The sequence below is a fragment of the Trichosurus vulpecula genome, chromosome 9 (genome assembly GCF_011100635.1).
Source record: "Trichosurus vulpecula isolate mTriVul1 chromosome 9, mTriVul1.pri, whole genome shotgun sequence".
Taxonomy (NCBI): Eukaryota; Metazoa; Chordata; class Mammalia; order Diprotodontia; family Phalangeridae; genus Trichosurus; species Trichosurus vulpecula.
Genome location: NC_050581.1, coordinates 57215636 through 57229016, shown reverse-complemented (window position 1 = coordinate 57229016; position 13381 = coordinate 57215636). Strand labels below are relative to the sequence as shown.

At 40.5% G+C, this 13381-nt stretch overlaps 1 protein-coding gene across 4 annotated transcripts in view; it reads left to right on the top strand.

Moving 5' to 3' along the window:
* The window catches only part of MGRN1 (mahogunin ring finger 1), a 115522-nt gene that overhangs the window by 34769 nt on the left and 67372 nt on the right, over positions 1 to 13381 (top strand). For all 4 annotated transcript variants that reach the window (XM_036737887.1, XM_036737888.1, XM_036737889.1 and 1 more), the window contains exons 3-4: positions 2130 to 2218; positions 3834 to 3980. In XM_036737887.1, coding sequence (XP_036593782.1) covers positions 2130 to 2218; positions 3834 to 3980 — 236 coding nt within the window. The remainder of the gene's footprint in view (positions 1 to 2129; positions 2219 to 3833; positions 3981 to 13381) is intronic.

Genomic DNA, 13381 nt, shown 5'->3' with positions numbered 1-13381 from the left:
CTCCCAGTTGTCTCTGTGCTGAGAAATAACCAAGACAAAAAGATCCCTCTTTATCTGCCCCATTCAAACAAAGGCCAGAATCATTAAAGGCACTTAAGAGAAGAAAAGCAAAAAGTCCCACCTTAATTACTATTACACCCCTCAAGGAGTTACATTCTAATGAGGGAAACAACATACACATATATAGTTATTCATAGCTTTAAGGTAGTCCAGTGATTCTTGACAAAGGGGACTCAAGAATGAGACTTATTTTTTGGACATGACGAACTTGGAAATTAGTTTTTCTCGCCTATGCATATTTGTTAACAAGGGTTTTTCTTTTTCTTTTTCTTATTCCTCCGAGGAAGTAGAAAAGAGAAAATAGATTTTCATTTGTTGAAAAAAAATTAATTTTTTCTTAAAAGACTATGAGGTGCTGACACATACTGGTAGAATAAATTTCTCATTAGGAACTTCCTACACCAATGAAACCATAGATCCAGTCTCAATCCCAATCCCTATTAATAGAAATAGACATGAGATAGTTGTGGTATAGACTGTACTGGAGTACCATGGGAGCAATGATTACTGAATCTTGGGGAAGCCTCAGTAGAGGATGTGACCTTCAGGGAGGACTTTGAAGATGGGACAGCATTTGGACTAGTGAAGGGGACAGGAAAGGAAGGCATTCCAGCTAGGGTGAGGTAGAAATACAGGTTGGCTGTAAACCAAATGCAAGTCTGAGTTTGTGGGCAAGCTTTTATTGGTGCTTTTGAATTCTCATAGCATCACATACTTCCTTTGTTCTTGGCGAAATATTTTGTTAGTAATTTCAAAACTTCTTTTCCTTGACTTGGAATTTTCTTTAGTTGTCTGTTGTACCAGAAGCGAGCGAGACACACCACAGAGTATAAGTTTTAAGTGGAGAATTTATTAGCCGGCGGCCATCGGGGTACAGCACCACAAATCAATGGCAAATGTGTTGGGGTGATGGCTTGGCTTATATAGGATATGGGGGTACAGAGTGGGGGAAGAAACAGGAACAAAGGTCCTGGCTGATCAAAAGATTCAGTCAGGTTATCGTACTAATGGGATAATCTCTTTTACATTCCTTGGTGGAGTCACAGAGTCCCAGGGATATCTCCCAGGAAGGGTCTGTCAAGTTATCTCTCAGTGGGATGGTCCTATCTATTGACATTCCTTGGAGGAGCCACAGAGTCCCAGGGGGTTTGCTAAATGCCAAAGATATCTGAGTCCATTCTTTCTGGGGGTGCTTGTCAGTAGATAGGGGTTTCTCAGGGGTTCCTAATTTTCCTTGTATTACAGTCTGTAGATTGACTTTGGATCCTTTGAAACTGTGGAGCTCTTGGTCTAATCCAGTGCTTCTTAAACTGTAGGTCTCAACCCCATATGGGCAATTTGGCAACAGTAAAAGTTTCTGAACGTGCAATGACCAAAAATTAGTTTAAAATCAAATGTGTGGGACACATTATTAAGTGTTGCTGCATCTGTCTTGTACCTTCCATTGCCAGACTTGTTGAACAGAGAACTTTTGCCTGTTGTCTAAATTTCTTTGAAATTGAGAATACTGCTGTAATCCTCAGCCTAAATTATTCTGTAAACCTGATGGTGTTTGAACATTTGGGAAGGGAGGTCTGCTATTTCTTCAGAAAGGTGAAGGTAGCTTTTTGAAAATGAGGAACTAAATAATGAAAACAAAAACTCACATCATTCCAGGGCTTCAGGAACTGTGTAATTTTAAATAATGTTAAAGTGCCATCTTTAAGAATTGAGTATGGGAATGGGATTTGACAATCTAAATTCTAAGCCTTACTTAGGTACTTTGTCTTTCTTCTTCTGTTTTTTTCATCTGTAAAATAGATGATTCCTTTACCTTCTGGACCGTTGGCAGAATTTGATATCCATGGCCAAATGGAAAGCATAAAATGCTAAATTGTTGTGTTATGCGTTATATGCTGATGTTTCTCCCCAGGAAACCTATGGTTTGGCTGATTATATCTAGATGTGACCCTGGCTAGGTCCATCAAGACCTGCGTACTTGAATTTGAGGATAGTTTGGCGTAGCATTTACCCACTATTCAGTATCCTCAGATATTGACTTCAGATTGGTTTTGGTCTTTGTCTTCTAGTTTCCCTATGTCACTCCTGCTCCCCATGAACCTGTAAAGACTCTAAGAAGCTTGGTGAATATACGCAAAGACTCCTTACGGCTTGTGAGGTAATCTTTTTGAACATTCTTTCTCTTGAATACATGACAATGGTGAGAAAGATAGGACTCAGTGCTCATGAGGCCAAAGTGTGTAGTCCATGTGAATGGATGGTCAGATTCTCTGCTAAATGCAAAGAGGCTCACTATTCTAAATGGTACAGAAGAAAAGAGAGTCTGAGAGTCTAGAGAGACTATAAAGCAATTTCTTTGATGATTCCATTATGATTCTTTTTTTCTTTGTCTTTTCATAGGAGCCAAAAAGAAGGCTTTGAACTAGATGCAATTACCAGTGTTTCCAATTGTTTGAGGGAGTAGTGTTTTATTCATGAATATTAAACTCTGAAACTGGCTGTTTTGGAGACCTGTGGTATCTAGAGGTTTCTCTGTGCTGAGAAGGGCCCTCTTTTATCTCCTGAGAGAAAGGAAGGTGGGGAGGGCCTTGACTTGGTAGGAAAAAAGGGATTAGGAGTTCATTGAAAAGAGAGTGGTGCATCAAAGTGTCAAACCCAGTCAGAGCCCAAAGATCTGGAGTTAAAAAAAAATGCTTCCTTTCATTCTGGTGTAAATAATAACACTGCTGGGCTATGAGGTCATCCCATAACTTTCACCTCAGGATATTTCTGGAGCCATGTGTGGTTGAACCAAGATAATTGCAAGAATCCTCTATCTACCTGAGACATCAGATGTGACCATAGCCAGTTTATAGCCTGAAATTGTAATCCACCAAAGAAGCCTTAGGACCTACTTGCGTAAGGGTTATCTGAACCTCCTGTAACCTGTCCAGGCCTGGAGTAGAATGTCTTTGATAGCTCTGGACCTGTATAGGCTCCCTCGGTTTAGGTCTCATCTAAATTTATACTCTCAGAATAGTCTTCGCAAAAACATAGCCATCTCAGATTTTATGGGCACAAAATTGAACTGGCCCCTGACTGCTATAGTGATGAGTAGGGGAGTCAATGAGCATTTGTAAATACTTACTGACTGACCTAGTCACCATTGTTTAGACTAGTGACTTTTTCTGCTATGTGCTAGACGTTGTGCTAAACTCTGAGGACACAGATAAAGGCAAAAGATAATCCTTGCCCTCAAGGAATTCACAGTCTAATGGATGCTGAGTGCCAAACTTGAGATTTCCTAGGTGTGGGCTGTTTTCTTTAAGCAGATGACAATAATCTAGCTCCACTATATCACTAATCCAGGCATTGATGAGAGGTAATGTTACTTCAAGAATGACACACCAGGGTTTACATTTAAGCCGAGCCTCTGAGAAAAGACCTATTTAGAAACAGACTACTGGCCGAGATGCCATCCAGGATGATGTATTTTATTTCTGTATGAACATATTTTAGGAATTGGGGGAATGGAAATAAGTGAATGGGAAGTGGACATTTCTTTAAGTTTATCAGTGATTACAACTATATAGGGCTGCAGATCTATTTGGAAGAAATAAGCAGTTTGACTTTGAAGCAGGATGATAACCATAAGGTAAAGTTTTGGTTTCCTTTCTCTTTCCTGGCATCCTGATCATCTGTTGACTCTGAATTTGGTGAGTTTTCTTGTGAGGGATAGGATCTAATGTTGAATGACTTGACTTTGCTATTCCTTTTTTCTCCTATTTGGCTAGGTACAAAGATGATGCTGACAGCCCAACAGAAGAGAACGAGAAGCCAAGAGTCATGTATAGCCTGGAGTTCACTTTTGATGCTGATGCTCGAGTGGCTATCACAATATACTGCCAAGCAATGGAGGAGTTCATGAATGGAATGGCAATGTGAGTCTCTGCTGGAATTGCATGTGTGTTCAGGGATTGAAAGTTTTCTTGACCTCATTGTTCTGCTAGCACTCCTAGGCCTGAATACTAGAATACAAGACTGGGGTGATGTCTCATGATGGCGGCCAAGTTTCAAGCCTAGACACACTCACAAGAGACATGGTCAAAGATACATTCGTTTCCCACTAGGGTAACCAGCTTGGGAAACGAAATTAAAATCAGAAGATTATTCGATAAATGTAGAATCAAGACAAAGGAAGTGATATGATTCCTTAGATTAGCTTTATCAGGCCATTTGATAGCTTGATTATTCACTCTTCTTTGCCTGCTATATTAGATCAGAATTTTTATCATTATCTCATAAATCTAGAACTGCAGCCAATTGTAGGATTCTTTCTCTTGAACTGTATGGGAAACACAAATTCATGTTTTCTGGTCCTTTCTTGAGATTCCTTCTACTGATTCTGACGTTTAAACTTTTAAATTTCTAATTTAACTAGCCAGTCAATGAACAAGAAATGCTTGTTATATGTAAGGCACTGTGCTAAGCACTAAGGCTACATACAAAGAGAGACAAAAAATAGCCCCAAACCTTCAAGGAGAACACATTCTAATGGGGATACAACATGCATATGACTAGGTAGGAAAAGGCCTTAGTAGCTGAGGGGGGTGGGAAAGACCTCCAGCAGCAGGTAGGATTTGAGTTGAATTTTTAGGAAGCCAGGGAAACTAAAAGACAGAGGTGAAAGGGCAGAGCATTCCAGACATGGGACTGCTAGCGTAAAGGTACAGAGATCAAGTAGTAATGGGAGCTATAAGTTGTCTGGTGTAGTTAGGTCATGGAAGGTTGTAAGGGGTGAGAAGGATAGAAAGGCAGGAGAGACCAAGTTATGAAGAACTTTAAATGCCAGACAGAGGAGTTTCAATTTGATCTTGGTGGTAATGAGGAACCAGTGAATCACGTTGGGTAGGGGTGTGTCATGGTCAGGATCTGAACTTCAGCCTTTTGTGCTGCACGATTAATTCGCCTTCCAAGTCTTTCCTCCAAGGTACTCATTTCTTTTCCAATTCTTTCCTTTCCTTTAGCACTTTCATTTCATTTATAAATTAATTTTTAATTCTTGAATTATTTCTTCCAGGAATTCTGATTGAACCTTGCGTTCATCCTGTTTTTCTTTGAGGCTTTGGCTTTGCATTTTGAGCGTTCCGGTTACATAGTTGCTCTTTATGACAAGAATCTTTTATTGTTTACTTATTTTCCAGTCTTACTCCTAAACTGGGTCTTTATGTTAGGGGCAGGATCAGCTCTGCATGCTTCTGGAGAGAATATTTGACCTGACAAGGTCTGGCCTAAGATGAAGTTTCATTGCTGTCTGTTTGATCTGAATTTTTCAAGCTCTTGACCCTGATTTGAGTCTGGGCAATACACTATAGGCTTGCTCCTGCTTGGAGTCCCAGTAGACTGCTGAAAGTCCCAGCTCTCTGTTAGCTACATGGAAGGTTCTGAAGGTTTGGAGTGAATCCCTCTTGGTCAGAGAGCCTTGCACTGATGATTCAGCTATAGGCCTCAGATTGGGTTGGAGGCTGAATCTGAGGACCCCTGCCTCTTCTGACCCTACCTTTAAGTCGGAGTCACACAGCTACTGCACGCTTCTCTTCTTGCTCTTTGCCCAGTGCACAGCCTCAGGCCCATAACTACTTTTTGCCCTGAGTGCAGATCCCTTCCTCAGTTCATAGTGGATCTGCAACTCAGCTTTGAGGTACAGAGCTACATTGCTGCCATTTGGCTGTTGTTCTTGCCCTACACAGTGCCAGGCCCATGCCTACTGAATCTGGATTGCCTCTTGCCATAAAACATAACCATAGACTTCAATTTATTCCTCTTCCTAGAAGGCTCCATGTGGTACCCTTTTGGCTATTCTCTGTCCCTAGTGTCCTCAAACTTCTGTCTTTCTTCCTATTCTTGCTGACATGACTTGGAAAAATGACTCACTGTGATTTTTCCTTGGATGTCCTGATCACAGTTCAAATGATGCTCTTTATAGGCCTTTATTGGAGTAGTTGTTTCCTACTCTGCCATCTTTGCTGGTTTTTCTTAGACTTGTTTTTTAGAAAAAAAATCACTTTGACTTTTTGTTTGATGGAGTCTAGATTGGAGTGGGGGAAGAAACTTGTGGCAGAGAGGTCAGCCAGAGGTATTGCAGTAGTCCGGGTGTGAGGCAATGAGGGCCTGAACTAGGGTGGTAGCTGTGTGAGTAGAGAGGAGACCTATTTGAGAGATGTAAATGCAGAAACAAGATTTAGCAACTGATTGAATATGTGGGCTAAGTACAAGTGAGGAGTCAGAGAAGATACTGAGGTTTTGAGCTTGAAGGATGGTAGTGCCTTGACAGTAATAGGGAAGCATGGAAGAGGGGAGGGTGTGGGTCAGGGGAAGATAATGAGCTGTGTTTTATACATATTAAGTTCGAGGTTTCTACAGGACATATGGTTGGAGATATCCAAGGGGCAACTGGTGATGCAGGAATGGAGAGAGACTAGGGCTGGATACAGAGATCTGAGAATCATCTGCATAGGGATGATAATTAAACCCATGGGAGCTGATAGATTACCAGGTAAGGTAATATAGAATCCTGTCACAAATAAAACTCTGAGAGACAAAGTTTCTGGGTATTAATTATCAATTTATTAACTAGGTTAGTCAATAATCAGTAGATTGATGGTCAGTGGTTTCTCTTGGTAACCAAAGACAGATCTTGGATCATTTTAAATGCCCCTACTGTCTTCCTGGTAGCACATTATTGGGCCTTCCCTTGACAAGGGAATGGCTACCCTAATTAGTGGACAGTTACGGAGAAGGTATGGACTAAGAGCTCTCAGTCCCTCCAAGGACCACATTCTTGAGGGAGGGAATATCAGCTGAGAATGTGGCCTGGTCATGAGTTTTTATTCACCTCTAGCAATTTGGGCACCCTGATCAGGTTCTCTCTGGTTTTATTTCTCCTTCATGAGCCAAGTCTCCCCACACTCATGTGAAGGGACCAAGGACACTAGAATTTCTCTGCTTAGCAGCTCAGTTTGACCTCTGTTTATCGAGTAAATGAAAGCCAGAGTCCCATTTGGGTGGGTCCCAGTCCAAACTCACTAATAAGCAGATGCTTTGGGGGCTAGGAGTGATCATATTTGTGGTCAGACCCTTCAGAGACTCACTAACCTTTTCAAGAGTGGGGTCTTGACAAAAATAGGAGAAAAAAGGATATACCACAAATTAATAATTGGTTATTAACATAATAGTATAATATTGAATTTCCCTCTGTCCCTTTCCCCAGGACAGAGCTTTGGGGGGATACCCATGTTTAGTGGGTAAAGGACTGACAATGGAAACTGAGAAGGAGTGGTTGGACAGATAGGAGGAGAACCAGGAGTAAAGTGTCATATAGACCTAGAGAGAGCAGAGTATCCAGGGGAAGATTTTAAATGCTTCTGAGCAGTCGTGGGGCAATCACTATTGAGAAAAGAGCATTAGATTTAGGAATCAAGATAGTTTTAGTTGAATGATGAAGTCAGAACCTAGATTGCAGAAGGTTTAGAAGAGTAAGAGAAAAAATGACTTTCTCAAGGAGTTTATCTGTGAAGAGTTGTAGAGAGGGTGATAGCTAGCATAGATGGTTAGATCAAGTGAAGGTTTTCTAAGGATGGGGAAGATAAGGATGTGTTTGTAGGTATTGAGGAAGGAACTAGTAGATAGGGAGACACTGAAGATAAGAGAAAAAGCAGAGTTGTTCGGAGAAGTCAGGAAGGGGTAGGATCAAAGACAAATGTGGAGGGATTGGTCTTAGCAAGGACAAGGGGCAACTCTGTTACAGTGGAGTTGAGGATAGTGAGCAGTTACATTCAGACAGCAGTTTATTGAGCAATGCATGTGGTACAGAAACAAACCTCCAAGGCTTTCAGTAGCCAAGGACATTGACCATTGGTTTCTACACAGTTAATATCCAGTTTGGAAGGAGTGAAGAAAACAGGATTATAGGGATTCAGATACCCTCTTATTGGTGGAGGGGATCTGAGAGGGAAAGGGATAGTTTTGTAATTGGTGGAGGGATCAAGAGACACTGGGTTGAAAGAGAGGGGTAGTTTTGTGACATTTTTTAAGTTGAGTGACAGCAGAGGGAGTACTTTTGTGACTTCTCTAAAATCAGGTGACTTAGAAGATGCTCTGAAACTTAGCTTCACAAAATGGTGGAGAGGGCAAAATAGAGTCACTAATGCTATTTTTAATGTCACTACATCTTCATGAAAATAGGGATGAAAGAGGAGAAAGTAGCAAAAGGCATCTGGGTGATATAGGCTGAAGAGGAGAGAACAAGAGGGGGGCTCTCAGCAAATGGTTTCATTTTGTGGGGTGAAATATAAGATGAGGTCTTCATTTAAGAAAGTGAAAATCCATCCATCCTTGTCCATTTTTCCCTGCCTTTGCTGATTCTCCTGAACCCTTTGGCTGGTTTTGAGTTTGTATTCCATCCATTGTGAAACAGTTCTTGAAAATTTGACCTTTGTCAAATTGACCCTTCCCTATTTTTAACATCAGTCTTTTTTATTTACATATTTTATTTGGTATTTAATTTTTCCCAGTTACATGTAAAAACAATTTTTTATATTTGTTTTTAAAACTTTGAGTTTCTCTCCCTTCCTCCTTCCTCACCCCGCCCCCATTGAGAAGGCAAGCAGTTCCATATAGGTCATATATGTGTTGTCATGCAAAACCTATCTATCCATAATAGTCATGTTGTGAAAGAAAACATAGATGAAAAAAAAAAACTCAAGAAAAATAAAGTTTAAAAAAGTATGCTTCAGTCTGTATTCAGACACCATCAGTTCTTTCTCTGGGGATGGATAGCATTTTTCATCCTAAGTCCTTCAGAGTTGTCATGAATCACTGTATTGCTGAGAATAGCAAAGTCATTCACAGCTGATTATCTTACAATATTGCTGTTATTTTGTACCCAGTACATTTCACTTTGCATTTAACCCATGCAAGTCTTTCTAGGTTTCTCTGAGAGCATCCTGCTCATCACTTCTTACAGTGCAGTAGTATTCCATCATAATTACATACCACAACTTGTTCAGCCATTCCCCAATTGATGAGTGTCCCCTCAATTTCTAATTCTTTAACTCCAGAAAAGAGCTGCTATAATTATTTTTGTACATTTAGGTCCTTTTCCTTTTTGTTTTCTTGGGATACAGACCTAGTAGTGGTATTGCTATGTCAAAGGGTATGCATGGTTTTCAAGCCCTTTGGGCATAGTTCCACTTTGCTCTGTAGAATGGTTTAATCAATTCACAGCTCTAACAACAGTACATTAATGTCTCATTTGTCCTACATCCCCTCCAACATTTGTCATATACCTTTTCTGTCCTATATGCCATTCTAATAGGTATGAGGTAGTACCTCAGAATTGTTTTAATTTGCATTTCTCCCATCAATAGTGAGTTAGAATATTTTTCATATGGCTATAAATAGCTTTGATTACTTCATCTGAAAACTAATTATATCTTTTTGATCATTTATCAATTGGGGAATGGCTCTTATTTTTATAAATTTGACACAGTTCTCTATTTTAAGAGAAATAAGGCCTTTATTATCAGAGAAACTTGGTTCAAAATTTTTTTTCACAGTTACTATTGCTAATTGTATTTCCCTCTATCTTATTCCCCCTACCCCTGTTTATTCTATTCTCTGTCTCCTTTCACCCTGTCCCTCCTTAAAAGTGTTTTGCTTCTAACTACCTCTTCCTCCAATCCGCCCTCTCTTCTTTCACCCTCCCCCACCTTCTCTTATCCCCTTCCCCTTCCATTTTCCTGTAGAGTAAGACACATTTCTGTACACCATTGCTTGTATATCTTATTTCCCCAGTTACATGTAAAAACAATTTTTAACATTTTGTTTTTAGAACTTTGAGTTCCAAATTCTCTCCCTTACTCCCTCCCCAAATCCCCTCATTGAGAAGGCAAGCAATTCAATATAGGTTATACATGTGGAGTCATGCATAGCACTTCCATAAGTCATGTTGTGAAAGACTAACTGTATTTCCCTCCATCCTATCTCGCCTTTCTGTTTATTCTGTTCTTTCCTTTCACCCTGCCCCTCTTCAAAAATGTTTGTTTTTCATTACCCCCTCCCCCAGTCTGCCCTCCCTTCTATCACTCCCTCTTCTCTTATTTCCTTCCCTCCTACTTTCCTGTAGAATAAGATAGGTTTTTATATCCAATTGAGTGTGTATATTATTCTCTATTGAGTGTGTATATTATTCTCTCTTAAGCCAGTTCTTATGAGAGTGAGGCTTACTCATTCCCTCTCACCTCCCCGCTCTTTCCCTCCTCTGTAAAAGCTTTTTCTTGCCCTTTTATGTGAGACAATTTACCCCATTCTACCTCTCCCTTTCTCTTTCTCCCCTTTCATTCCTCTTTCACCCCTTAATTTTATTTTTTAGATATCATCCCTTCTTATTAACTCACACCTATGCCCTCTGTCTCTCTCTCTCTCTGTCTCTCTCTCTCTATCTCTCTGTCTCTGTCTCTCTGTCTCTCTCTCTCTCTTTCTCTCTCTCTCTCTCTATATATATATACACATACATATATATACACATATATATATATATACACACACACACACACATATGTATATATGTATATTCCTTCTAACTCCCCTAATAATGAGAAAGGTCTTATGAGTTACAAATATCATCATTCTATGTAGGAAGGTAAACAGTTCTTTTTTCTGTTTACCTTTTCATACTTCTCTTGAATCTTGTATTTGAAAGTCAATTTTCTATTTAGCTCTGGTCTTTTCTCAGGAATGCATGAAATTCCTCTGTCTCATTGAATGCCAATTTTTCCCCCTCATGGATCATACTTTTGCTGTGTAGGTGATTCTTGGTTTTAATCCTAGCTCTTTTGACCCCCAGAATATCATATTCCAAGCCCTCCAGTCCTTTAATGTAGAAGCTGCTAAATCTTGCATTATCCTGATTGTGGTTCCACAATACTTGAATTGTTTCTTTCTGGCTGCTTGCAATATTTTCTCTTTGACTTGGGAACTCTGGTATTTCACTATAATATTCCTAGGAGTTTTTCTTTTGGGATCTCTTTCAGGAGGTGATTGGTGGATTCTTTCAATCTATTTTCACCTCTGGTTCTAGAATATCAGGGCAGTTTTCCTTGATGTTAACGGGAAAGATGATGTCTAGGTTCTTTTTTTGATCATAGCTTTCAGGTAGTCCAATAATTTTTAAATTATCTCTCCTGGATCTGTTTTCCAGGTCAGATGTTTTTCCAATGAGATATTTCACATTGGCCTCTATTTTTTCATTCTTTTGGTTTTGTTCTATAATTTCTTGATTTCTCATAGAGTCATTACTTCCTTTTGCTCCATCCTAATTTTTGAGGAATTATTTTCTTCAGTGAGTTTTTGTACCTCCTTTTCCATTTTGCCAATTCTGCTTTTAAGGCATTCTTCTCATTGTCTTGTTGGACCTCTTTTGCCGTTTGGTCTAATCTATTTTTTAAGGTATTATTTTCTTCAGTATTTTTTGGGGTCTCTTTTACCAAGCTTTTGACTTGTTTCCCATGATTTTCTTGTATCACTCTCATTTCTCTTCCCAATTTTTCCCCTACTTCTCTTACTTGATTTTCAGAATTGTTTTTGAACTCTTCCATGGCCTGAGACAAGTTCATATATATATTTTTGGAGGCTTTGGATGTAGGAGCTTTGACTTTGTTGTCTTCTTCAGAGTGTATGTTTTGATCTTCCTTGTCACCAAAGTGAGTTTCTATAGTCTGAGTTTTTTTCCATTGTTTGCTTATTTTCCCAGCCTATTATTACTTGACTTTTTAACTCTGTTAGGGTAAGACTCTGCTTCCAATGTGGAGGGTGAACTGTCCCAATCTTCAGGGTTTTTGTGCAGCTGTTTTCAGAGATACTTCTAGGGACCTGTAAGTTTTCAGTTCCTCCAAGGTGGTATGATCTAAGGAGAAGTGTTTACTCCTCTCCTGGCCCGTGTTCTGGTGTGTGAGTGAGCACAAGCACTCTTTTCTGCCCTGGAACTGTGAGGAGGGTCCTCCTCTTCACTACTACCACAAGCTCTGCTATGCTAGTGCTCCTCCTCACCCCAGGTCTGCCACCCAGATCCAAGTATGGGCAAAGCAACAGAGTGCTACCAAAGAGACCCCTGTAATCTCCTTCTGAGCAGTTGTTCGATCCCCTTACTGTCTGGGCTGAGAACTCCAGAAGCAGCTGCTGCCACTGCTGATTCAGTCACTCCCAAGGCCTGGGTAGCTGGCTTGTGGGATCTGGCTCTCTGGTGTCTGAATGAATGGTTCACTTCTTCCACCTCCCATGGGGAGAGTCTCATGTACTCATATACGGAACCACAGAGGCACTTTGACAATCACCGTCTCACTGTGGTTACTGCCTCACAGACACACGGGGTAGGAAGGAGACCCAGAACCATTCTGTGCGAGGGCTTGCTGAAGAGCTTGGGTGTATTTAGAGACAAGAGAAGACTTAAGGAATGGGGTGTAATAGCTGTCTTCAGCTGTTTGAAAGGCTGAAATGTGGAAGAAGAATTATACTTGTGCCGCTTTGTACTCAAAGCAGAACTAGAATTTAGGGTGGAAGTTCTAGGGAAGCAGGTTTAGCTCTGATAATCTGGTCTGTTCAGAAGGAAAAGAGCTGCCTTGAGAAGTCACGCAGATGCAGGTGGTAAGTGCCCCATCTCTGTGGGCTAGATGGCATGAATCTGTGGCCTGCTGCATTGGTATTATATGATCTGGGAAAGTTTTATTATACATAGGAAACTGACTATAAAACCTAGGTGTAGTTTTTCCCCATTCAAGTTCATGGACACCTCCAAAAAACCTATGCACAGACCTTCGGGTGTCTGTGGCCCCCATGTTAAGAATCCCTGTTCTGATGGAAGAGATTGAGCGTAGTAAAACCTGTCCTAGTGGAAGTGTTTGCGGCAGTTTGAGGCACTGTTGCCCCACTTCACTTCTCACACTGGCCCACTGTTCCTTGCTTCGTTGCATACCAGCCTTCTCTCTTGAGTCTCCCCTTTCTACCTGTGCACTATTACATCTGCTTTTCTGCCTTAAAAAGACATGTTCTGCATTAAGGTATCGGGGACAACAGTAAATATATAACAACATAGCCCTGACCGTGAATCTTGCTACCACTTTTGGCAGAGTGGAAATAAAGGTTTCACAGATCTTTAACAAAGGTAACTGCATCCTGGCATATCAGCCACCATATAGGACAGGTGTCTTTACTCAGGTTTGGGCTATTAGCCTAATCATGGTCTCGAATCCTTTCTTAAACTCCGAAGTCTTTGTTGCTGCCAGAT